Here is a 27754-nt window from a genome sequence, read left to right on the forward strand (position 1 = left end):
TGGCATAAAATAAAACAAAATTCAAATGGGATGAAAAGTTATTGGATTATGCGAAACGTTAAAGATTAACTATTTCTTTTCTTTCCACAATTGGTAATATGATTATGCAAATAAGTGAGCTGATGCTGTCATCACATCTCGATTTTCCATTGATGGTCTAAACAACAACATTACAACAACAACAACAACAACAACAAACAAACAACTCTAATTTCTATTATGTTCAAGGAAAAAATGAACCAGACGACTTGATTTCTATCAATATAAGAATATAATGTATAGTGTTATGTACGTACAGTGGAAACTCGATGTAAAGAGATCTGATTTAACATAGTACCTGATACAGTACAACAAACTATTTTCCTTCGTTTTACATTGTTTATTGACTATTGATATAACAAAATATCTAATATTGTCTTGGTCACACACTTTAAGGACCTCGTTTTTGATACTAAGCTTCCACTGAACAATTGCTTGTAATTTTGTTTGGTTTTTATTCATACAGACATTGGTGATCTAATTAACATGTACACATTATGAAGCTGCAAAGGAAAACGAATATTTAGAGCTGCTTGAAAGAGAAGATACGTAGAAGGCACCAAGAACCCCAATAACGGTAAGTAACATTACTTTTACCCGATGAAAGACTTAAAATTATTGCAAAACATTTTACCTTTAAATCATACAATGCTACATGTACAAATCTTGACAAGATTTTTCGCATGAACAGTGTTGCAGCATGTGTATAGTACCAACAGTGTCTTCTTTCGGAAACGCAGAACAATATAAGATGAAGTGACAATAATTCACGGTCATAACCACTTTGTTACAACCGCTGAAGAGTTGATTTGATGATAATAATGAGAAGATTTATTGCGAAGAATGATAACAATGATAACGAGATGAATTGCTGGTCTTGATATCATGATGTTCAAAGTCAGCAAACGCTTTAGCTTTGAAAAAATAATGTACATTTAAAACAAAAGTGAAATATAATGCACCTGCTTTCCTGTTAAAGGGATTGTACAGTTCTGATTGAGACCTAATTTCAGGTTTCTAACATTTTTAGGTGAGATAATGACAAACCTCTTATGAAATATGAAAGAGCATGTAATTCCACGGAGAATTCAACGTTTATTTGACGAAAATTGGTTTTGAAATGGCCGAGATATCCAAAAAAGAGCGATTCTAATAAAGTGTGGGACCCACACTTTGTAACGATCACTTTGTCTTACCTTGTTTTTGGATGTTTCAGTTATTCCAAACCCGATTTTCATCATTGTAATAAACTTTGAATTCCTCTTAAAATGGTATGCTCGGTACTATATCATAGGTGTTTTCTTGGTATCTCGCAAAAAGTTAAAGGCCAATTCTCATCTCCATCAATACTGTACCATCCTTTTAAGCTCATATAATTTCTCATTGGTATCAATTTATTCCATTCTAGTAGTGTAAGCAATGATAATGATCATAACGATGATACAAAGATGGTACAAAAATGGTAAGAAAATGTGAGTTTAGTATACACCGCTTAGCAGAAATCGCTTTGGTGTTCGTTTTTATTTCAGTTTTCTACACTGGGTGACCAAGATGGGGACACCCTATTTCGACTTTCGCCGCAAGAGGGCTTTCTCCAGCCCCATGGTTGGCCCTTCTACCAGCACAGACAGTATCAGCGCTGCTGCGTATGACAAGACGAGGTTTCCCAGAAAGAAATACGCCTGTGATGGATGAAACGGAACAACCGATTTATTATAACGAATATGTGGAAACAGGAAAAAACAACAACAACAACAACAAAGCAAACACAGGACATGAGTACACAGATGAGTAGGCAACAGGATACACGTGGATTTGTACAGTCTGGCCTGTTTATTTGACCACTTTCATCGACAGATCTCATCCATGCAGTGAGACATTCATTGTGTTCCTTCACGATAACACTCAAACTTGGAAAAAAGTACAATTTGTCATTGTTGTCTTTATAGTTCATGTGCTCAGTCATGCATCACAATCGTCAGCATAATCAGATATCAACGGAAAGAGGAAGAGTTTCTCTTTCCTCACAATAAACATTAGTACGCTCTCCATAGCTGGCACTTATGAAATAGTACCCCTCCATATTTGTATTACCTCCTTTTTTCTTCTTTTTAAACGCACCGTTATAAATCGGGTGTAAAGCCGGAGTAACTGCAGCAGATTTCGGTAAATGAACATTTGTGATGCCCTTCAAAAATAAGGGGCTTGACAAAACTTTGTATTTTGAAAAAAAAAAACCCAAACAAACACTAATTTAAATGAAGTGAGAATTTCTTACAATGGATTCGTTACTGAGGTAGACAAGAGTGTTGGAATTCAGCACGGTAGTGATGATCACGATGGGGTGGACGAGATAGGCGCCGTAGGTCAGTCGGCCGAGCGGGATCCAGAAACTCCAACCCAGGAGGACGTTAAAAAAGCCTATACGGAGAAAGATCGGAGGGGAAATGAGTCCAGACAGTCTTTTACAATACGGAACCTGTAGATAAAAACTCTGAAAATATTATTCAGCTTTAGAGAATCTAATACATTGTACAGGTAGGTTATCAGTGTTTTCAGATTTGAGTACAATTATGTAACAGCATTGGTGTGAAACAAGGGGAAAACACGAAAAGTCAATTTTACAATTTCCCCCTCAGTCGTTCAGTTACATATCAAAATTGTTGATATTGTTGCCGTGTTTTTGTTTTTCTTAATCCCCCTCCTTATCTGGACGTACCTTCAATTCACACGAGTCCCGATGATAATCATGCAATAAGTGCTAATGACACTACTGTCCAAGTCAGATTAATAATCATTTAGGGATAACATCTCTACCTCTCTTTCTTTCTATCTATCTCTCTGTCTTGCTGTCTTTCTTCTTCAAACTCCCTTCTTCTGATTCTCCGTTTGTCCTTTTCTCAGTTAAGTAGTCTTCTCCTCCCAGACCTTACCTCCGTATCCCCTGACGCAAGCGAAGATGATCCAGGCCACAGCAATGCTCCACGCCAATCGATGGAAGGAGAGGTAGAGAACGGACTCGATCTGCGGGACGTACCGCTCATATCCGTTGGCCCACGTCCCGTAGACCACTGCGAAGAGAGTGAGCAGGGCGACCACCCAGCCGATTATCACCGCAAACTAATGAAAAAAAAAACCCCACAAAACAGAGAACAAAATAAGGAAACGAAAGACATAAAAAGTGTGTTAACTAACTAGGCTAAAAAATAAATCATGAAACACTTCTGGACACGCCAACTATGAATTTCTGTAATGACTTCATGTATTTCACCTCAGTCACTGTAAGGCGCAGGTAATGTATGATACATGACTGTACTTTAATACACTCTCTTCTTCCTGTTTTAAAGAAAGCACTCCTTCGCTCGACATCAATATAGCGTTAGATCAATAATTGTAGATAGTAGCATGGGCTGCTGTGAAACTTAAGCAGCTATCATCGATCATATCTAATGTTTCAAGGTTTCATACGGTAGGACAAGAACGGCGATTTTGATACCATAACAACTGTTGTTACGGTATCAAAATCGCCGTTCTTTGTCTAGAAAATTGCGATTACATAGTGTACACTAACACGCACGTTATACAAATTGTCTCTTAATCTCACCTTACCCGGTCTAAATTTCCCACTTTCTTCTTTAACTCAACTTAAATTCTCTGTAAGCACGAGCGCCAACCTCCTCGTCGCCCATAATATTATGATATTAGGCCTTGCACTTTTACGCAAACTTTATTCATTGAAATAATCAATAATCATAAAAGCAAAAGCGCTGATAAAGCTTGATAAACTGCTATCATTCTGTTCATTTTGGGATGAGCAGTGTTTGACTTTAAGGGTCATTACTTTACCAATAAAATCTGCTGCTACAACAAGCAACATTTATACATGTTATAGTAACATGTCGTGGTCGGGACTTTATAGTGGGTGTAGGGCCTACTTAATCAATGGGTGGACTACTACTGTAACCTTGAGTAGGGAGGCTATGTTCCCCCGATATTGGTAATATATGTATTATGCTGATATACTCACGAGCGGTAGCTTAATTTCCTTGTCCTTCGTTTTGAACATGGCGTAGCCAAGCAACATGCCAACCAAGTAGGTGTGGATCCTACTGTACGGTTTGGTGTAGTAGTAATCTGCGTCCGGTTGGGCGGCTGTGCGGTTGTTGTAATTTCTGGAAGCGATATCACGCAGAAAACATTTTTATCTGATATTATTTGCCTCGTCTTATCATGAACAAATGAAATCATACGGCGCATTGCTCAACTGAGTATGCAACCGCTGTATAGGTCGAGCTGTTTGTAGTTGACTTGTACAACAATCTAATTTTGCATTAGACAAATCTTCAATTAAGTGTTTTATACCATACCCTTACACTTATGTATAATGACATCGAGCACAATCTTAATACGGGTATTCAATTATACGTCACAAGGCTGCTACAGACTTATTTGTGCGACGGGATTTAGAACAATCGTGAAATATGCATAGTCTATTTTCCGAGACAGAAGAAAAACAACACATTACTAGTGCTATGTTTTTAGAATAAAAGCAAAATGATAAAATTAAATAATGCTGTCATATTACATTTCTGTTTACGTATAAACTTGTCTTTAGTTTCACCAAATATCACATGGATAGTGAAAATGTATAGTCGAGAACTGTTCTTAAGATAGTTCGTAGCTACCGTAACAGCAGAGATCGGGGGTTGCAGAGTTCTTATTTCGAACATTCAATTTCATCTTGTAAATGGTTAGGGTTAATCGCAGTAACGATTGTTCAAACTTACCCATAAACGGCGTTAACTGTATGACCGAAATATGTTACGACAATTATCACAGTAGTGACCGATAAAATGATCCCCACAATCAAACTGCAGATACCGAGTCTGCTGCGTCTGATGAAAGAAAAAGGAAAAGAGAACAAAGCACATCATAAACACTTATGATGAAAATAATTTTAATATGAATATCATGTTTTGCAAAGTGCTCATTATTGAATGAGAATGAAACCAAAATATAATATCATGTAGATTGAGTGCTTGCAGCGATATTAGTAGAACACATGGGATGAGTGAAACTTTAAGGGAAATTGGACTATCCGTTAATAGGGTTCAAAGAGCTTTTAAAGTTTCGGTGTCGCCACAGCTGATCGAGAAGACTTAAAAAGGACAACAGCACGACGGAAATGTAACATCATTTTCATTTTTAAGCACAATGAAAGAGTACTAATGACTAATCTCCTTCAGCTTACGGGAGAATTATGATTATTATCCCTTTTATCATAACATGCCAGTTAGAGGAGGGAATGTTTACTTTTCATTAAAAACGGTCTCAACATTATCTTTTTATCGATGTCCATGCGCGACGCCACATGTTGTCGACTTCTGATCCAGCGATGTCAGCACCGAGACTTCCTAACTTTTGAACTGGCTGTCCTATTTGCCTCAAACTTCACGAACATTGTTTAGGCCCTAAGGCATGCTTTTAATCCACATAATGAGTTTCATACCTCTTTAAGTAATAATCATGTGATTAATCCTTATCTCTACAGCACCTTTGTAAAGGTATTGGGTAGGGGAAGAATAATTGAAGGGGAAGGCGGAGGAGGAAAAGGAGATGGGAGGGTGGGGAGGGGTAAAGGAAGGAGAAAGGGGAAGGAGTGAAAGGGCATGGGAAGGGAAAGGGAAGTGGAAGGGGAAGGGTAGGGGAGAGGGAAGGTGAAGGGGTATAGGGAAGGAGATAGGGGACGAGGAATGGAAGGAAGGGAATGGGAAAGGAGAAGGGATGGAAGGGGTATGGGGCATGGATGAGGAGTTGAAGTTGAAATTGAAGATGAAGTTGAAGTGGAAGTGGAAGCTGGGGTGAAGTTTATTTTACCCATATTAACACACGTTTACATGATATAATACGTAACAAAAGACATATGCATGAATACAGGATAAAGGTACCAGAATAGTATGAATACTAATTAAGTCTGATACCTGTCTATGAATACTAAGGCTCCAAGAAAATAAATAAGTACGGTAAAATGAATAGGTCCAGATTAAAAATACATGAAACCTGAACATATTTACAACTTTTTACATCAAAATACATTTGAATCAAGGAAGGGAAGGGAAAGTGTGGAAGGCGGGTACGGGCCATCGGGAGGCACCATGAGGTTTATTTCTGAACGTACTTGTACAGCAGAGTAATGAAGAGTGGGCTCAGGAGGTAGAACTGCATGTCACAGGCTAGATACCACGCCCAGCTCATGCACTGCAAAACAAACCAATAATTTAGGTGATAGAAATCAGCTTCGAAGGAGCTCATAAGGATTTTGGTCTTTATTTGTTTCTTTTTTTTTCTTTCGTAACATTTATTCAACAACGTTTGTTCCCAATGTGTTCACATTCTTGACAAAACTGCTGGAATGTAACAGTGATTTCACTCTGTGGTGTGGTTTTTCACAGAGAGATCACAAAACAACGTTCTGTTTCGCTTTGTGATTTGATAATTCACAATGCGTTCACATTGTTTAAACTCTTAAATTTAACAGTATCGAGACTCCATGCTTTGTAGGACCCATCTACACTGTGTCAGCATTATGTTCAACGTTGTGTTTCTTTCCGTGGGACACTGTGTTGATGCAAGCAAGGCCAATTTGTTATTCACTGAACAAAACCGAGTCATGGACATTATTATTCCTCTACATTTAGATTGTTTTGAAAAAAAGAGAGAAGAAATGGAGTTAGTATTTTCATCAACCATTGTCAACAGAATGGAAATACTGGGTGGAGTTCAAGAAAGGAAACGAAGTCCATGGAAGCGTATTCTTCAAAAGTCTAGCAATAGCAGGGTATAATCACATCGAAATATATATAAAAACAAAACTTAATTATTGTGAATAAGTAGCAATAAAGTAGAATACAGCATTGATAGACAAATACGAACTTAAGTTTGATAAACCAATACTTGAAAATCGACAACATAATAGTTTGTATAAGCCAGTATAGGCAGGATAGGCCTATGATTGAGAATATACGTATAAGTACGTTTAAGACTCAGAAAACCTGAAAGAGCGAAAATTAATACTCACAGAGATAGTCAGAGTTTCTTGGAATGGGTAAAAGTTGTTGACGTAGAAGAGATGTGTCCACCACAGTGAATTACATGTGTATCTGATTCCGGTGAAGAACGCCGTTTTGCCGATCCCTGTTCCAAAGTGAACGGCGAGGGCAGCCCATATCCCCATGGCAACCATGTAGACGGGCGTGAGGCGCAAGTAGCGATGGAGGTAGAACATTCCCCAGCTAACTTTACCGTTGGTTTTCGTCAGCGCCTTTAGCGTCAGGAATGTTACAAGGAATCCACTGCGAGCAAGACGTGTAATATACATGGTAACGATTGTCTGGCTGATTGAACACTGTTAAACATCGAAACATCTCTCACTCTATCAAGCAATCTATCTATCTATCTATCTATCTATCTATCTATCAATCCCTGTACTCACCTGCCTACTTATCAACTTATGTACAATTGTCTGTCTATGCAACAGCCACACAAACAATCCACAATCAGTTCAATGATTTAATTGTGCGTCTTTTTTATAACAAACGTGGGAAAAATGGAACAAGTGTGAAGTGCAAAGTCATGTGACATTCCACATGGAGGGTACACTGTTTAATGTTAAAAAAAAATAAGGAAATAAGAAATCTAATTCACTGACTTTCATTTTTGGAAAAAAAAAGAAACTTTTGAATTCAACAGCAATCACTGGTCTGATTTAGCTGCATTTTCAGAGGCGGGAATCCAAACCTATATTGATAACGTCATGTATCAAAAAGAAAACCTTATTGAGGAAATACTTTACCTCATTACAAAGAACGTGTCGACGGAGACGTCTGCGTTGACAATGGCAAGAGCCGAGAACGATTGAGCCTTCTTCAGAGACTCTGTCGGGTTTTCTGTTCCAACGAGAAGCAGCAGAAGACAACGTAACCCTTTGTGGCTTTGAGTACCGATTGCCCCCCCCCCCCCCACAAAAAAAAAAATCAACAACAACAACGAAGCATTGTAGGCCTACACACTCTCCAAAGTCCCTGCATGATTCGAAAAGAAAAACGAAAGCTACAAGGACAGACCGACTTATTCAAACTGACATAACGACTTACGATTCGTGATAATCTATGTACACATTAAGATGAGAAGAACTTGCTGAAGACAGTTTTTTTTTTTTCTCAAATTTACTAAGTTTCTTTGTTCTTGCTGTTCGTGCTATAAATGCCCACTGCTGTTGTGTTATACATCTCACGTATGTACTTATGATACATAGTCACCACTGTCATATACAGACAGGCATCGTAGAAAAACTTACCGAGTTTCCACTGCATAAACTGAACGGAATGACCTAGAATGATCCAGAACATACTGATCACTCGCAGTCCGTTTAACACGGCCATCGTAGAGGGCGTTTTCTTTGCGCTGAGAATCTTCCTGCAGTTGTTGACAGCGGAGAATGCCATCAACACGCCATCTAACTTCTCTGTAGGGAAAATGAATCAGAACAGACACACACACACACACACACACACACACACACACAAGTAAACAAACAAAAAGGTCATTTCAATAAAGTATTTCATTGTACTGTAATGTTGATATAAAAAAAGGTTATTTTCTTAAAAAAAACAAACAAACACTATTCCTTCTACAGGATTGATACATAATGCATAAACGAAACTTAACTACTTAACGTAACTTCCAAGCTTTCAACCCGATTTTAACTCAAGCCAGACTAAAGCTATTCATCGTGATGATGTTCTGTTTGAATAAGTATTTACGTATACATCTATCAGAATTTTGAAACATATTTCACTGCACCGTCAAAACTGTTTAGATCTAATTGCAAATACCGAATTAAAGGCACTGTTTACCAATGGGAGCAGTCGGCGATTTAAAACATGTCCGAAATTATTTTGATTACACATGATCACATGTCAGATCAGTTGCATAACAAGACATCCCTCCAAGAAAACATTTTGCAATAAAGTGTAAAATATAAAGAGATATCACTATTTTTCTCAGTAAACCATAACTGTACACGGTTTACTCTAGAAACATTGTTCGCATTTCGTATATGTAACAATACTTATAATTAATTATACTGGTTCAAATTTTAAACCGGATGTTTCTATACCTAACTCACATTTAACAACTATTTTGAAGCACTGAAGCTGGGTTTTTGTTTCATCTACAAAATGGTAAATTATGTCTATCCTAAAATCTCACCTAGGGTGGTAGTGCTCCGAGTCTCCTTTTGCGGCTCCTCAATCTCCAAATTGTTGCCAGTCTTATCGCTGTCCACCGCCTCTTCGCTGGCCTCCGCCGCAGCAGCTGCTGCCGTCTTGGCTTCGTCATCTACGTCTTGGTCATTCTCTTTCGGGCTGGCTTCATCAGCAGCGATGGTCGAATGCACAGTGAGGACGTCAGTGATGCGTTGATGGTAGACGACATCGTAGACGCTTCCCACGATGACCAAGACTCCAAAGATGCAGAGGAAGAAGCTAAAAGAGTTTTGAAAAAAAAATGAATTTTACCAATGTTAGGGCCGTAAGGATGAGGAGAAATAGTATCTTACACATACTGACCCATCACTGTAGTGAATCTCTGTCTAAATGTCTGTCTGTCTGTTTCAGTGATCGTACAAGTCTGTCATTTGTATTGAATTATGTCTGTCTTGTTCGTTTGTCTGTTCCCCATCCTGTCTTATCTAAACCCTTTCACTTCACGATAATACAATGGCTATCAGTAAGTAAACACAAAGATTGAAAATGCAGAGAGTCTTAACTTAGAGGAGGAAAAAGAACAAAATTTTGCCCAAACCAAAAGTGCAAAAAAAAAGAGTACCCCGTCACAAGCGCAAATGTTTCGCATAAATTCCGAGAACAAAATTGAACGATTCGCAGGGTGATTAAATGATAAATAAATAGAGAAATAGACAGATTGAAAGATAAATATTATTGGGGTGAAATAATAAGATATAAGAGTGGGAGAGGAGTGGAGGAGGAGAGGGAGATAGAAGAAGAAAAACAGAGAACGAAAGTGATTGGCCTACAGATAAAGAAAGAAAATTTATATTACGTCCATCAAAATCAAACAATTCACACAATGCTTGCAAAATTTCACTTCATTAAAAAGGCTTGAGAGCACGCGATCAACTTACACCACGAAAATATCAACAGCTCCCCACGGAGCCGGGTACACGCATTCAAAGTACATGGGAGGAGGAAATCCGACGGGTATTCCGACGACCGTCAAGACTACGTGGGGGAAAACAGATCAACAGATACACACCAAACAGACTTGACAACGTTTTCAGTGAATTGAAAGTTCTGCTACGAATTTGCACTCCATTTTTTAGTTCTGTTCATACTTCTGGGGGCATTTCAAATGTAATGTTTTATTTTCATTTATTTGTGCAGTCCTATTTCAACAGAGTAGCCCCATCAGTAGGCAGGTAATGTTCTTCCTGGGGGCCCTGAATATTACAGTAATATAATCATAACAGTTCAAATGAAACAATGACATTTACACAAAGTACACATACGTTGGCAGGTAGGAGTATTCACTGAACCTGAATACTAATTGTCATATACAATCACGCAATAACTATACAATGATATTAGTAAACTCCTCGGATAGGACATAAAATGGAGTTGTGACAGAGTCACCATGCACTCTAAATTCGCTTGACTAAAAAGTAATCTAATGAGACCATGAGGAGGGACAAATCCACATTAGATTACAATTTTTAGTGTAATTGATTTAGAAATTAAATCCATTAGATTTGAAATTAATAATCTTATTTGGATTTGTCCCTTCTCATGGTCTATTACTTTTTAATCCAACGAATTTAGAGTGGCAACTAATGCACGTAAAAGATCCGACTTCATTCATTTATTCATCGCAAAGAGCAGTGGACAGGTGAAGCCCCGCATCCAACTGGTCCCCATGGAAGACCTACTACATTGCAGCTGAATATGGGCTATCCAGCCATCTTCTCAGATGGGAAATGAAACAAACAAACAAAAAAACAAACAAACAAACAAATGAAAAAAACAAGCAGGCAAACAAACAAACAAACAAACAAAAAACTAAACATTCTCATTTTCAGGTTTGGAATAGTTACTGCCATTATCTTCACTTCATCGGGTGTTATCAATTCAATGTTCTATAAAAAAATGCTATTCTGAAGGAGGCCATTGGATGCGTGACGTATTAATAAAGATAGACAAAAGTTATAGATACCGTGCACTGCCATGGTCGTAAGCTCCTCTTGACTACACGTATTTGGGAAACATGTACCCAATTCAAAACTGATCTGGAAAAGAACAAATAAACCAAAACGAGAGTATAAAACAGCCCAAGCTAAAACAGCGAAACAACAACAAAAACAACATCATTATTATTATGATCATCATCATCATCATCATCAACAACAACAACACAAGCTAAAACGATGACTTTAAACGATGATAGGGATTTACATGGAGTTCATTTCTGTGACTCGTTTTCAAGTCATTGTGCTTATTAAAGTCACTGGCATTAAATGAGCCCATAAGAGTACAGACTTAGATGATTTGGCGAAAAATAGAAGAGAAATTTCTGACGTTCGTATCTGTCTGAATTCAAACACAAATTAGTACAGATGATAATGAGTATGATGGGATCACCATCATATAGTCTGACATAGATCTGGTCCATAAATGTTGCAACAAATCACGCTTTTAATCTATATCTTATGAATCACCAAATCCTGTGAAACCCTGTTTTCTAGCCTGGTAGACGCCATTACTTGTTTATTCAAAGAATGTAATGATTTGATACTCTCCCTGATTTTATCCAAAAAGAAGAATAAAAGAAACACTTAATGAAATGTTATAATCTTATGCAGATCAACGGGATATTTTGTTGTACAGATAATGTAGTCGCCTCTCTCAATTTGAGTGTGCAAATGCTTCAAATATCACCGTTACTTTTAAACATATTGAACACGAAAATTCCATGACTTTCTTGATAATTTCTGTGGGCTTTCACATTGATCAATTTCATTATTACTACTGTTATTTTACTGCTAGTATAATTATCAAACAATAATAACAATCAAGAAGTCAATGTTATCATTATATTTTAGAAGTACTATAGATAATTTACACGATCGTTGTTATCATCACCATCATCGCAGTTATCTGGATGTAGGAACGACCGAAATCCAAATGTGGTTATAATTTTTGAAGACCCTTTGCAAAGTAACGCAAATAAATAGAATCGTTTACATGACTGTCTTACATTTCATATTGTTTCCAAATATTCTCATAACTCAAAATCACAATCTTTTTAGTATCAATCATTGGGATGCTATTTGTTTGTTATTTTTTTCCTCAAAATTCCACTGAACTTGCTCCTTTCATATCACACTGTTCAAGGGCACATCTAATGGTAGGAAAAAAAAAAACAAATTACAATGTCATGACGATAATTATGACGAACTAACAGTGTAAATGAAATAATTTTACCTCCTCGGAGAAAGAGGCCTTCATCAGGCAGTACTGACTGTCAAAAGAGGGCGTCCCATTTGTTTTGATCAAGGTCTGACACTGCCACACGTTGCCGTAGTCTTTGTTCAGGCCGGTGTACATTGCGTTGGAGGAAGGAAGACCTCCGAAGGATCCCATCACTGCGTGGGAAAAGAGGGTCGAATAAAATAATAGTGTGGATGCCTTTGTTTGGAATTTGTCTTTGAACTTGTAATCTTGTCCACTAAGAATGAACGCCGATATGAGCAACCTACCTACACGGAACCGAACACTTTAAAGGGGATGGCTAGTAACTGATCAGTGGTAATCAGTGGGAATGCTGGGGATGATTGTTCCAATTCTTTTGGGATTCATTTAAGAGTACATCATATATCTACTGTTATGTGAAAATTATTTGCTTCAGAATGGTCTCATAATCAAATAATGTGCAGTTTAATGTTTCCATGCTAGCATGCCTATGGTGAAGGGGTCTCTTTCTCTCTCTCTCTCTCTATCTTGGTCTCCCTCTCTGCGGGGAAAGCCCCCCCCCCCTTTTTTTTTTAAATAGAATTATCAGAGTCTTACTCTTTCTTGCGTATGGAATGCCTTCGCTTATATCGTTCACGTAGGTGACAAAATCCTGCAGACAGCTCTCGCTCACGGCAACATCAGCAAACAGGGTGTGTACGACCTGATCGAAGTCGAGATCGCCTGCAGCCGAGTTGTTGCCGACCCCGGGAAAGAGATCCGTGCCATTGCCTTGGAGAACAACTGACAAGCTTTGTTGCAGAATCTGTGAGATGACGAAGGGACGGTGAAGAAGATTAAACAAACGCAATAACATCTGTGTATCAACATTGCCAATTTTTTTCTCTGACACGGATTTTGGACAATGTGTACATTTCTATGAGATTTTCCTGTGAAAATCGGTATTGTAAGCACACACGTTTAATAAGCGACACTCAGAGATGTATTGATAAGAATATTAACAATAACAACAATAACAACAGCAATAATAATAACAACAACACCAACACCACCACACCACCACCAACAATAATAATAACAACAAAAATGTCCCGACTAATCACGTGCCATCCAATACCCGCGGGTTATCACATGACGTAATATGATATTTTCGTATGAGCAAACCTTGTTTTCATTTGATAATAACGTACAGTATAAGACAATCCTTGCTTTGTACATTAGTATGACATGTGTTATTGTTCATTGTTTTTTTAAACAAATGGTTGGTTACTTTGACTCTTTTTATCTTACCAAACTGAAATCCTCACCGCCTTGCAGGATATCTTGGAAATCAGTGAAGTTTCCAAGGCCAAGGGAACTCAGAAGACCCGCGAGACTATCAAACGTGCCCATCTGTGTATCTGTGGTACCATGGTTACACAAGAATTTACATGATTTTAATGTTGTTCACAAAAAAAAAAACAAACAAAGATAGACTGATATGAAATTGAAATGATGGAAATTATAACAGTGGCATTTAAACGCAGTTGATTATAATATAATGATCTAGGATTCATTTATTCATTCACTTATTTATTTATCTATTTATTCATTAATTCATTTATTCATTTATTTGTTTATTTATTTGTTTATTTATTTACTGATTTATTTATGTCTTGAGTACATAAAAATGAGAGATTTACAAATCAAGAGAGAGCTTTATTCTAGTATGTAACGCTAGATCCCAGTGTAAAAAAAAAACAACAAACAATGAAACAAAAACAAAGCAAAAACAAAACAAACAATTAATTATATTGTAATGACTAAAGGCTAATTTATAAACCTATCTATATACTCAAATAGCTTTAAGAAATCAGGGTCTGCATTTTTTGAAAATATACCCCTTTGCCACCTTTCCTCACAAGATATTGCCATGATCAAGTTTATTATAACTTGGAGTTCAGTGCATATTAAGGTTGGGTATCATGAAAACTGAGATTGTATAACGGAATCGAACGTTTAGGATTTTGACTATCAACTTTTTTTTCTAATTCTAATAATCTCGTTTGACTGTAGCTCGAAGGGGAAAAATAAGTTCGTGATATACAGCAGGTACTCTCTGAGTTATGGATGATTGGTTCAGGGTGATGATTGGTTGCAGCCATTCACCTTTTTTGTGTGTGTGTGTTTGTTTTTTTTTGTTCCTGCGTCATAACGTGAAACCGAACCGTTCTGCTCCATTAGTTCTTGCTCGGAATAGGTCAAGGTCTGACATGAGGAAGTAATGACTTTTGAAAAGTCTGAGATTTTATGCATCCTTTAGACTATTTGGGACTCCCTATGCTTTAATAATCCAACGTGCTTAAGTTGACAATTCGTTGCACATAAAATGGTTCAACTTCTTCAAAAAGCCTTGGAATCGTTTGTAAAAGTTTCGATCTTTTCTATTTTGTATTTATTCGTTTTTCTTTGAAGGGGGGGGGGGGGGGGGGGGGGGGGATAGCCCGGCCGCGGCGGAAAGGGCAACGTGTAGAACTGCAGGTCTGAAGATATAGGCCATGGGGTGAGCCGGTTTTTTCGCTTGTTTCGTTCCGACAACTGCGGCACTAAAATTTCTCCACAGCTACGTGTAAACAAATAACCAAAGAGGCTACAGGAAAAAGTTCGACACAAACCTTCCTGTAGTATTTTGGTAATTTAGGGGGAAACAGTGAACTTTTTTGTCACTGAGGAGCTGAATATGTACACTTTGCCGTGTACGATATTCATTCGCGAACGATCATGTGATGTATGTTATCCAATCCGAATCGAGAATTATTGTTTCCGCGTCAAAATGGCCGCCCCCTGTGAGCCTGTCGACCACAGAACTCTTACACATAGAAGAATCATACCCATTCACAACCCGCTGAGCTCGGTGTCGCCACCGCGCACCCCGGATGTGACGCCTCAGTGCACATGCCGCCATGTTGCTTAGCGGTACCTCCGCAGCTCCTCGCGAGTACGGTACGGTCAACTCACTGATCGGACAGTATGACAGCCGCTATAGCCCTTGATATTTACTTGAACTTGTAAACTGTCAAACTGGTACTTCTCAATCCAGCGTTGACCACAGATTCATGTACTCATTTATGTTATTTATTTCACACTCTTCCCTGAAAGTTGTCTGTATTGAAACAGGTGTTTTTTTCCCCTTTCGGATAGATCTATTTGACTTCGGAGACGTGATCTGCTTTGGTATAAAATAATCTAAGACGCGCGCCTGTCCTTGTCTGTGTCCTGCCATTTTTCTGATACCCCTCTCACCCCTATGTCTTGCATTTTCCCCCTCCAATGATATTGTAAGAAGATGTGTGTTCGTGCTTTTGATTTTTCTCCCATTAAACAGGTCAAATTAAATTTCCAGTCAGTCCAGACGTAAAAATCAATGATTTGTGGATATGATCATGTAATACATCTTCCCCATCTGACACTCGTTCAACATAAATTTGGAAAACAACATCACCTTAATTATCTATATTCCTGCTGTTATCATTATCATTAGTAGTGTGTAGTAGTTACCACTATTGCACATATTGGTATAGGAAGCAATATGCCTATAGGCATGTATACACTGTATATCTGTATACATGAAATAAAACAGAAATCGAGTTCATGCTAATCACCGACAATTTATTTCACCACACCAATTTTTGAGCGATTTGCAACAACACTTGAGAAAGAGCGAATCGCTCAAATATTTGTGTGCTGTAAATAAATTGTTGGTGATCAACATGAAATTGGTTTCTGTTTTACTTTCGATATCATGATATTGCTGCACCAACATGTAGACTACCTGGTACTCAATCAATATATATATATATATATATATATATATATATATATATTTATTTATTTATCTATGTATATATTAATTATATATATATATATATATCTATATATATATATATATATATATATGTATTCACACACTCACACACACACACACATTACAAGCATGAACTCCTTTCAAGATTGTCTTCCACAAAAAACAGAAAGTTAAGTTGGACAGAGTTAATTTTCCTGATTTTTTGCAATTTATTTGACATTCATCAAGGTCAAAGTTGATTGCTTAGAATCAACCACAGTACAGTGATATACCATTTGCTTGAAGTACACGTACCATTATCATACCTAATACGGCGGCTATAATCACAGGCAGTACATGCGTCAGGAACATATTATGCAAATGATAGGCAAGACCACCAGTGTCGCAAATTTGTGACAACTATTGTAATCACAAAATCAAATACATATACATCTATAATGGACATGCAATAGGGCAACAACATAAAATTCATGAATAATGAACACTGTCTGGCAAGATTATCCAAGGCAATACATCAGTATAGTGCACAATTTCACTTGCCCTTGATAGCTTCAAGCGTGATTCAAAAAGAAAATCCTAATGAGTGTAAAAACGCAATGTGGTATAGTATGAAAACATATTGTGTTGATCCGCATGCACTATGGCAATATAAATCTACGAATTATGAACACTGAAAAGAACACCAAAGGCATTCCTGGCAACAGTATTAAAGGCAATACATTTGTAAATGTAAGATTTCACTTGTACTTAGCTCAGCATGATTCAAAATTAAATCCTTAGTAATGAGTTTAACAAACACTATCCCATACACTCTGTAGTATGAAAACATAATTTGGTAACAACATGTAAGCAAAACAAGGATCACAGATATACAACAAATGTATATCACGAAAGCAAATGCCTGTATAATCAACTATCATGCAATATAGCAACAACATAAAATCCATAAAGAATGAACACTGTCGGGCAAGAATATCAAATGCATTCTTGGCATAACAATATCAACTAAAGGCAATACATGAACATCTGTATAATGCAAGATTTCACACGCACCCATTTGCTTCAAACGAAATATCAAAGTGAAATCTAAAGAGTGTGAAAACATACTACACTGCATCTCAAAGTATGTACATGTAGGCAAAACAAGTGTCACAAATAAGACAACTACATGTATTGTATATCATGAAAGCAAATGCATGTACAATCACTAAGCATACAATATGGCAGCAAAATAAAACCATGAATAATGGACACTGGCAAGAATATTAAAAAAAATATATCAAAGGCAATACTGTATTATCCAAGATTTCACTTGCACTTGTTCACTTCAAGCACAATTCAAAATGAAATCCTTACGAGTGTGAAAACATGCTATATGGTATAGTACGAAATGTTAACGTGGCAACAATATGTAGGCAATACAAGTCTCGCAAATACATGTATGACAAATATTGCATATTGCGAAAGCAATGTCCCGGGGTTACTTTAATACTAGAGTACACAGTCAGTCTAGACAATCTAGTATCTAAACGACTGTAGTGTTGTCACTAACACCGACACTGGCCCACCACTAGTGGTACTGTGACTCTAACTAGCTAGACAAGAATAAATCTATGTGTAAAGTTTACACCTAAGCTCAAATTTACATAAATTTACACTTTTTACATGTACAAAGCTGTTTGCCCCAACACACAACGTACAGAGTGTAATATAGCCCCTGGGCCTAAATTAGGCCTACTTGATCTTTTTTATTTTGCATAGTAGTTGGTGGTAAACAGATATGTCGACGGCAAACACAAAATCCAGTGTCTGGGACTACCTTTGCTACTGCGCTCACAAGAAAGCCAACATACGACCGATCCGCCTAATTGTAACGTTACTTGGGGAATTAATTTACTTCTTATTCTCATCATGGCTTGGTGTCAAACTTACCTGTTTCCAAATCCTTTTGTCAAGTGATTTGTGCAGCTTACAGCCGCACAATATGGCATTTTAATGCCTCGCTCAGGGTCTCGGAACGTCAGAAAAACACGGTACAACATGCAGTCACTGTATGTGGATAGCGTCTGCTGGGATTTGCACGCGAAAAAGTTCCGCTAAGCAAAATGGCGGACGTCACGTGACAATGAGTCGAGCGACGGCGACAAAACGGGTGGCGAGTGATTCTTCTATGTGTAAGAGTTCTGTGCTGTCGACGCGTCTACGTCGTCTGCTCTGCCGAAACTTTTAAGATGCGTTATTATGCATGTAACATCGATGAAGTTTGAAAATTTCACGGCTCTGACAAACCTAAGATAGACGAAACCTATTTTGTGTGCCAAAGATTGGATCAAATTGAGTGGAGGAGACCGTGAAATCGCAGACCAGAACGAAGTGATTCAGCTGCTCAGGGGGACTGATTGCAACCTACATAGGATACAGGTTAGTTTACGTGCGTACAGTCGTAGCAGTCGACACTGCAGTGCAGTCTCTCTCATATGCGTAACTTGTATAATGTTAATTACCATGATGTCTTAGATATCTTGAATTTCACCTTGGCATGGCATAGCGCCGTCATAATGTAGCCTAGATGTAATTTTACATATTGTTCTATGTACAGCGGCAGCCCAGGTTAGGTTGATGTAGCTATCAGTGATATTGTTTTGTGAAAATCTTGACACACAGGACTGGATTGAAAAAGGTCTAAACTGCATGTAAATTTATATTTTCATAATCATGGCCATGGAGTATTAATATGAAAAATCCATCTTGTCTCTCTCACCCCGAAATTGGCGAATCCCCCCTCAAAACACACATTTAGCATCTCATTAAATTAACTTATTAATATTTGATATAAATAGGTCTTAAAAAACCAACAATGACAATAACATAATTTCAACAATTAAACTCCCTAAAGCAAATGATTACCCGGTACCATTATTATGTTGTGCCAAATTATAAAGCAGTGGGTGGTGGTGATAGTGAAAGGCCAAGGATTACTAGTATTAATGATGATAAGGCAGTTGTATATTCATAATAATGATAATCGATATTGTGATCAGGTGCTGAAAGCTGAAGATGTAATTTAAAATCAGTAATTGCACTGCAACTACAAGTTGAAGTAGTTGATGATGACAATGATCATGAGTTGTTAATGATTAATTTGCTATGGTTAATCTGATACCTGGCATAGTACTAGGGCCTATTGGTAATTACAAGATTCAAATATTGGCAGTCAATAGTCTACCGTACATTTATTGAGTGTAATGTTCAACCCCTTCCCCTAGTGTTTAGCCTTTTTTCCCCCTAACAAAATCCAACGGCTAATCATTGCTATTCATTTCTCCATTGTATTAAATAGGATTCCATGAAACGTGCTACAAGAGATAGATAGCAAACGCCTGAATCTCGCTAGGAAACGAAAGCTGAAGGAGGAGCCTGGTCCGTCAGCAGGAGCATCTGTTTCCTCCCCTAAGACGCTCTCATCAAGATCAAGATTTTCTTCTGGAAGCTCTTCAGGTTCTGCTGTGTTGCCTGTAAAATGCATCATTTGCAATAGAGTCAACCTGCTCATTACTTGCCAAGGGAAATAGGTCAATATGATTAATATCGAAGCATGAAAACATTGTCATGTTACTATAAGTTGTCCATGATACAATGGAGCAATATATATACACCACTGAAACATTCACACACATACACAGAGAACTTCAGTGCAAAGTTCAGAAACAACAGAATCTGTATATGCACCAATGTTTTGGTCAATGTGATTAATATTCAAGAGTTGACATCTTACCAAAGTTGTGCATGATAAAATGTCTTTGTAATACAGATTGTTTCCTGTATTTTGAATGCCAATGTTTATGCAACATGTTTTGACTCCTTGCCTCAGTATGTGATTGTTCGCCCTGTAGCAAACATTTCTGCCCACTATTATGATTTGATTAGGGTTGAATTATTCTAAGAACAAAGATGTTTTCCTAAGTGTGTGTTTTTTTCCATAAAACTGAATGACTACAATTAAAATTTGTTTCTCCCACCCTGGAAAAAAAAATGTAATTATTATTAATACTGAAACAGAATGTTCATGTAGAAAGGTCAGTACAATGTAGGTGTGAGTACAAAATCAGTTTGCTAAAACTGATACCAGCCAAATGAAAATTGTGCATAAGTTGAGTCAGGTTTGCACAGATCCCCCGATATTGGAAGTTAATTGCAATGTTATCATAATTTTTAATGCCAAACCTGTTTTATTCCCTCCAAGATTTTCAGGTACACATGGCCTCCAATACAGAATCCAACAGTTTTCACTCATGAATGGGTAAACTATAATTTTGCCTTTATTTTATATATTGGCATTTTTCAAAACTTTTACACCCTTTCAAGGATATTTGGACCGTGGAATGTTCCAGGAAATTTATTAAAACTAGAAAATTTGACTTATTATCATTTTAAGCTATCTTACATGAAAGGAGGTAGTGTCCCACCATGTTGTAACCTAATGATAGCAATGAAAACTTCAGGAAATACTTAATTTTATGAAGATTAAATTTTCTAAAGTACTGTATAATATTTCATGAACAACATGATTGCTATGTGATCTTAATATATTAAAGCTTCTTAAGAAGAAGAAGAAAAAAAAAACGTGTTTACTGATAAACAATGTGATCTTTTTGATAGTAATGTCTCATGTGTGTAAATGAGTTTTTATGTGTGCGTGTGAGTGTATATAATACAAACATGTCAGTGTTTTTATGCACCTGTGTATGTGTAATGCACTGATCAATAAATGTATTATAATCATTGTATGTGTTCATGTTTATGATAATCTTTTTTATGATGCTGCTGTGATAAATGGCCAAGGCATGTAGAATAATATTTTAATACACTTGGGTATATTGAATCTTCATAACTATGTGTGTGCGTATGTGTGTGTGTGCATGTGAGGGTGTGTACGTGTGTGTGTGTGTGTGTACAATAAGATTCTCCCACATGCACGCGGACACTCACACAAACAAACACACTGATTTTTTTCTTTTTTTTTTGCCTTGAATGATTAGTCATTTGATTAATAACATGTCTTTGAACAGAATATAAGGCATTTGCCTTGACCTCTGACGGTCAGTCAGTGCTCTCTCTCTCTCATGGTCTCGAACCACTTTGCTCTTGTCCTCCTTTGCATAGGCAGCATCAGGAAAAGCTGAAACATGAGATACAATGCAACTATTAAACCAAAACTTCACCTTTTTTTCTAGGTATATGGCTAAAAGCAGTGCTTTCCAAATATACTATGGGAACTAACTGCGGCTAGCAGCCCCATACGCATAACTGCGGCCAGCAGCCCCATACGCATAACGTCATGGGGCTGTGAACAGTAGCATACAGGATCATGACGAAGTAATATCGCGGACAAATATCAACTTAAAATCGGGAAAATTCTTCAATTTGAAGACTTATTAATAAATTTGAAGTATTGATAACAGAGTTCGTGCAAGGTTTGCTTCTGCAAATAGTTCCTTTCTGTTCAAATTGATGACCAAATGTGACTCGGTCGAGAGGAAACTGGGAGAGCTACACTGAATTGACGGCCAGCGCATGCGCACACAGACCATCTTATCCAGTCAATGGGTTCGAAATTTGTGCGCAGTGATGTGTGCGCCTGCGCTGACCGTCAATTTAGCGTAGCTCTCCCAGCTTCCTCTCGACCTACTCATATTAAGTCATCAATTCGAACAGAAAATGACTATTTGTAGAACCAAACCTTGCACGAACCCTGTTGTCAATACTTCAACCTTACTTGTAAGTCTTCAAATTGAAGAATTTTCTTTTGATTGAAGGTTAACATTTGTTCGCAATACTACTCTGTCATGATCCTAAATGCTACAATCCGCAGCCCCATTACGATATGTGTATTGGGCTGCTGGTCGCAGTTTATAAAATATGGATTTTCGCAAAAACTACAGGATATTTCGAGGAGAACTTTTTACAGTATATTTAGGATGTACAAAACATCACACTTCCGCATTCAGAAAGTAGTGCCAGTGTTGCTGGAACGAAACCCATTTTCTAAGCCTCTTTTTTAGCTTCACCCCATGGCCTAATATTATCAATAAATCATGCAGACTCAACATAATTGCGCCAAATAAATGTTCTCTTTGCGTGCGCCCTTTCATAATGATATGTGTCTATTTTGATGCCCCTTTCGCACAGTGACTGCAAACACATCGTGATTGCAATCACACGGACTCGTTGTCTTTCTTTGCCCCTTCGCCGCCACCCCCCCCCCCCCCATCAAGCAAACAAACTAACAAAGTAACAATTAAACAAAACATAAATATTTGGTGCCATTTATGATTTACAGGGTAGATGGTTCGAATATTTCTAAATTAAAGGACAAGTTCACCTTCATAGATATGTGAATTGTATGAATGCAGCAATATTAATCAGGGCTCGACTTTAGCGGTGGCCCGGGTGCCATTGGCCACTAAAAATCGCTCCGGGCCACCAAAAACTGACCCTTCTGTGGCCCGGTTGGCCACTAAAAAATCTTAAGGCCATTAATAATCATGACACACTTACTAGGTAGCCTTTCTTCCCATATTTTCCCTCCAACAAATCCATAGAATCATGCATACGCAAGCCTAAAACTAACGTCTCTAACGACTGTCTAACCTAGTTAGCGATGTCACGATTTCAGTAACTGTCAAACACTTACCGGTACTCAAGGCAACACCAACATTCATACAGAAGAAAGTCCATTTATATTCCAATACACAACGTGTGTCTCGCAGAATAATGTGTGGTGACAAAGCCAGTATTTTGGCAGTAAAAGTAGCGGCAACAGAAGAAACTGTCTGCCGTTTTCCGCTCGCGGTAAGCTGCCAGCAGGTGAGTCGAGTGGTGACTTGTTATACGTGCTCCACATATGGTAGAGCATAGCACAGAGCATACTAGTATTCATTAATTCAGATAAAGAGTGGTGTACACCAAGTTCACCCAGAAAAAAGAAAAATCCCACGATGCCAAGGTGCCAGACTGGGGAATGGGGAGGGGTGGAGAGAGAGAGAGACCAATCAACAGAAGAAACCGCGCGTACTGGCGCATTCTTGGAGGTCATGAACTGTCTGGGGTCTTGGAGATGAACAGGGAAAGAATGTTTTAGTTAAATAGCTCAAGTCAAAGACCCAGTGGATTACAAACGTAATGATTCTTTATTTCTTTCATGTAAGCTTTAAAATCACTCTCCTGCGATTTTGTGAGGTATAGTGTCACATTTTTTATGAAAACACAATTTTGACTACCAATGACAGTAAAAAAAAATCTATTTGTTTTGTGCAGAAATTTTATTTTGTCTTTATCCTTACTATACTGCAGCATCAACAGCGTAAAATAAATTACTGAAAGATTTTTAATGCATTTGAAATGTCAAATTTTGAGGATGCAAATATGTGGATAATCATCAGATGTGGATGATCATCAGCCACATTGATTTGTACCCTCTAAATTTGACATTTCAAATGAATAAAGTAGGCAATGTTTCAGTAAATTCTGAAGCTTTGTGAATATGAAATTTCTGGCAACCTCCATTTGAACTTCAGGCATGATAAGCTCCTAAGATTCAGCAAAAACAACTCAACAGATCAGAGATAAACTTCCTTCGAATTGAGAATTAGCACACAGATTTGCTGAGCGTGAGACCACAAGAAGCTTCAGCTTTGCTTTGAGATTGAGTATCAGGAAGTTTTCACAAACTTCAGGATCACCACTCCCTGTCAACTCCAACATGTTGCTCCCCAACGTGCATGGTGAATGCATGGCGTCTCGATGTCACCGTCTATAGTATAGATACCCGAGGCTGCTTTGTTTTTGTCTTGGAATATTTATTCATTTCGTGTCATGACATGAGTGTAGTAATCTTTTTGCATGGCGATGTACAAATTTGTGATACTCAACTCGTCTTTTTGACGTTTTTCTTTGAGGCCTAAAGGAAGACAAAATAGTATCATTACGTTTGCAATTGTTCAAAAGGTCTGCTTTTGATAACTCACAGACTACTGTAATCACCAAGGGGCTGTTCCCAGGCCCTCCACCCATTCAGCAATTTACAAGCGCGCGCAAATTCCTCTGCTACGTGGTTTTGCCAGCCAGCTGTCGGAATGTGCTTTGAAGTTACATTTCAGCCTGGCCTGGCTGGCATGACTGGGTGTCGAGTTTCAATCAATATCTACTGTTGTTTTATTCTTGTCTTAAAACATGTCGTTTCACCTGATAGAAACACGGAAATCAGGAAGGTGTTACAGCTGTAAGGAAGAGATATTTGTTGTGTGTTGTAATATTATGTGTGTGTGTGTGTTTTCTCGTGTTTTTTTTTGCTTCCATTTTTTTTTTTTCATATGGGATCGAGGCCAGGGTGGGGAAGGATCAGAGTGAAATGAGCACTAGTGCATGATGAAAGGAGTCAGGTAGAGGGGATGTGGAATAACCAATTAAAAGCATTTTGAAATATTATTATGTTAAAAAAAAATCTTGGTCTCAGTAAGAGGCTCTGTGATCAATTAGATTATTTCTCCAGGTGTATTTCTAAGGAGTGCTGAGGAGCATGGTACCTACCAGTCCTAAAAAATGAAGCCCTGATAACTGGCCTCAAATAGGCTATTTTTCTCTTTTTATCCACTCTTTATCAGCTTCACTTTATTTTTCTTTTTTCATCAAAACCTTGACATGCAAATGATTTTTGGCATTATTTATATTTCCTGATTTATTTATTTATTTATTTATTTTTGGGGGGGGGGGGCAAGTGAAATTCCTGTTCAGGCAAATGTTTTGCAATAATTTGAAAATCTGCTTGCCCGACCGGGCAGGTGATTAAAAAAAGTTATGTAGAGTTTACGTCTACAGTGTAAGCTACTACTCAGTAATTGTTGTATTATGCAGTAATACAAGCCCTTTGATTCCAACATCAAAATCCGACAAAGCATCCGGGCCACCTAAAATTGCATTTGGCCACCCTAAATCATGGTTAAGTGGCCCGGCTGGCCACCTAAAAAAAAAAAGTTAAGGGCAAGCCCTGTTAATAGAACACATCAGCAAGAGTTTGAGAAAAATCGGACAATCCGTTTAAAAGTTATAAAGTTTTGAAGTTTCTGCTAAGTCACTGCTGGATGAGAAGACTACTACAGCTTGTGATGTCACATGTGTACAACGTTATAAAGAAAGTATAAAGAAAATTCAACATATTTTCACTTTTCTCGCATAAAAAAAAAGAACACTTGACTTCCCTTTTCAGAAGGCAAGGGGGAATAATATTGCCCTTAACATACGTCGCTGACGAGTCGAGGAAATGTGCACTTTTTTTCAAAAAGTAAGATTATGTGAAATTCTCTTTATATTTTCCTTATAGCGTTGCACGCATGTGACATCATACACTGTCGTCTTCTCATCCAGCAGTGACTGTGCAGATACTTAAAAAAAATCATAACTTTTGAATGGATTGTCCGATTTCCCCCAAACTGTCATTGATGTGTTCTACTAATATCGCTGCATTCACTCAATCCACATGTATATGAAGGTGAACTTGTCCTTTAAAAACCCGATAGCGTGCGGATACATGGAGCGGGAATGAAGCTAATCGGTTCGGATATATCCGGGATTCTCCGAAACGACAAACGAACTGTGCACAGCTTCGCAATCGATCTCTATTATGAAATGACACACACAGTCGATTAATCTCATCCGGTGTCTTTGATATACACATTTTTTTTTTTTTGACGTCACTAACTGTTGTTGTCTTCTCACCCAGCAATGGCGGCACCGGAACTTTTTTAAAAATTGATAAGATTATGTCAAAAGGATTTTCCGATTTTTCTCAAAATTGTGTTTTACTAATATCGTTGCTTTCACTTAATTTACATGTGTTTATTTCGGGAACCCCCTCCCCCTTTAAAATCTCTCTCACGAGCTTGTAAAGTCATGCATGAGTCAATATTTCTCCATTCAATTAGATGATATATTTCTCATAAACGATACCTTTTTTCACATCACTAAAATACCTGAAGTAAGACCTCAAAAGTACGACTAAAGAAGGCAATGCTGAACTATCTCGTCGACCGTAGACGACACCCTAGCCTTGGGTTTAAAATGGAAACCAGATGATCAGAAGAAAACAACACAGTCCGGTCGTATACTGTTAATATTATATCGTAATAGCTGTCACCGTCGAAATAGTGCAAACTAAATAGTAGTGTGATTAGTGCGCGTTCAGAAGACCCCAAACTTTTAATGCAAATATCCGCCAAATATATAAATGCAGCGACAGTTTGCATAGTTCCACTTTGTGCATGAGAAAAAAAAAATCCAAGTTTGTAAATACGAATTTTAATGCAAATCTTTGCATTGGATACTTCCAACATAGGAATGGACGAGTTACTCTGGTGATGCGGTCTTTGTAAGTTCATTGTTTGTTTGAAAGTGAATTCCTTAAATTGTATGGGAAACGTAGTGCATTTTGACGCATTGAAAGCTTGTGAAGTGTTGAATGCGATAGTATAGTTTTGGTGAGATGTTCTTACCCTTTTGCGATATAATTGCAAACCACAGTATGAAATTCATGGATGTTCTTTTTTACGTCTTTATAGCAACGCTGAGATTCACCCGTTTCAGGCGACTTAATTTTTTAGGCAGGAATTCAAGTACAGTAGGACTTTTTGTACATCTTAATGGACGTATTAATCGGCTGTCACTATACAGGCCTACGGTAGGTCTCCAGTAAGCTCCGTGATTCTTGCAGGCAAACTTTCGCAGGCAAACTTTCGCAAACATTAACAGCTAGACCACTTGACTGCATGACATCCTCTAACAAACTGGCTTAAAAGTTACAGTACGGAGGTGGAACTCTCTTCAAGAAATTGAATATCATGATGAATACAAGCTCTAGTCTCTTAGTAAAATCCAAAATGCTCTTTCCTTCGTCTAAGGAGGTTAGCGACCATCCCGTCCCCTCCTCCCCCATCCCCGGCCCCGGCCCCGCCCTCCCCTCATGCCCTCACTGACGGGCCAAAGCTGCGCGAGAGATCACACTTGCCCATAGCTTACCGTCTGCGATCATGCCGTCCGCCTGCCCAGATACACCGTGTAGCAGGAGTAAGAGTGTACTCAAAAGGACCAAGCCCATGCTCGAGGATCCGGAGCTATTGAGCATGTCGTCGCCGCAGAAGGTAATGCAGGCTCCTAAAAATTCCCTGGACCACCTGTTGATGAGCGGAAAGTCTTGCGAGTGTCCTTTCCTGACACTTCTAAATTGCAGAATAATTACCGCGGCTGCGATTCAACGTGAACAATCTGACCTTAC

The 27754-nt window shown here is 38.0% G+C and overlaps 1 protein-coding gene across 1 annotated transcript; it reads right to left on the reverse strand.

Moving 5' to 3' along the window:
- Nucleotides 1-1294: 1294 nt before the first annotated feature.
- Nucleotides 1295-27577, reverse strand: LOC139743322 (O-acyltransferase like protein-like). Its single transcript, XM_071653812.1, has 16 exons — nucleotides 27499-27577; nucleotides 13875-13984; nucleotides 13182-13389; nucleotides 12597-12757; nucleotides 11329-11401; nucleotides 10244-10340; nucleotides 9310-9584; nucleotides 8396-8563; nucleotides 7892-7985; nucleotides 7118-7391; nucleotides 6218-6297; nucleotides 4827-4934; nucleotides 4067-4211; nucleotides 2973-3159; nucleotides 2318-2460; nucleotides 1295-1721 (listed from the first exon to the last, which is right to left on the reverse strand). The coding sequence occupies exons 1-16, from the start codon at nucleotides 27575-27577 to the stop codon at nucleotides 1602-1604; spliced, it is 2322 nt and encodes a 773-aa protein (XP_071509913.1). The 3' UTR covers nucleotides 1295-1601.
- Nucleotides 27578-27754: the final 177 nt, after the last annotated feature.

Source organism: Diadema antillarum, unplaced genomic scaffold (assembly GCF_040938485.1).
Source record: "Diadema antillarum isolate AM-2024a unplaced genomic scaffold, OU_Dant_1.0 seq00001069_RagTag, whole genome shotgun sequence".
Classification (NCBI taxonomy): Eukaryota; Metazoa; Echinodermata; class Echinoidea; order Diadematoida; family Diadematidae; genus Diadema; species Diadema antillarum.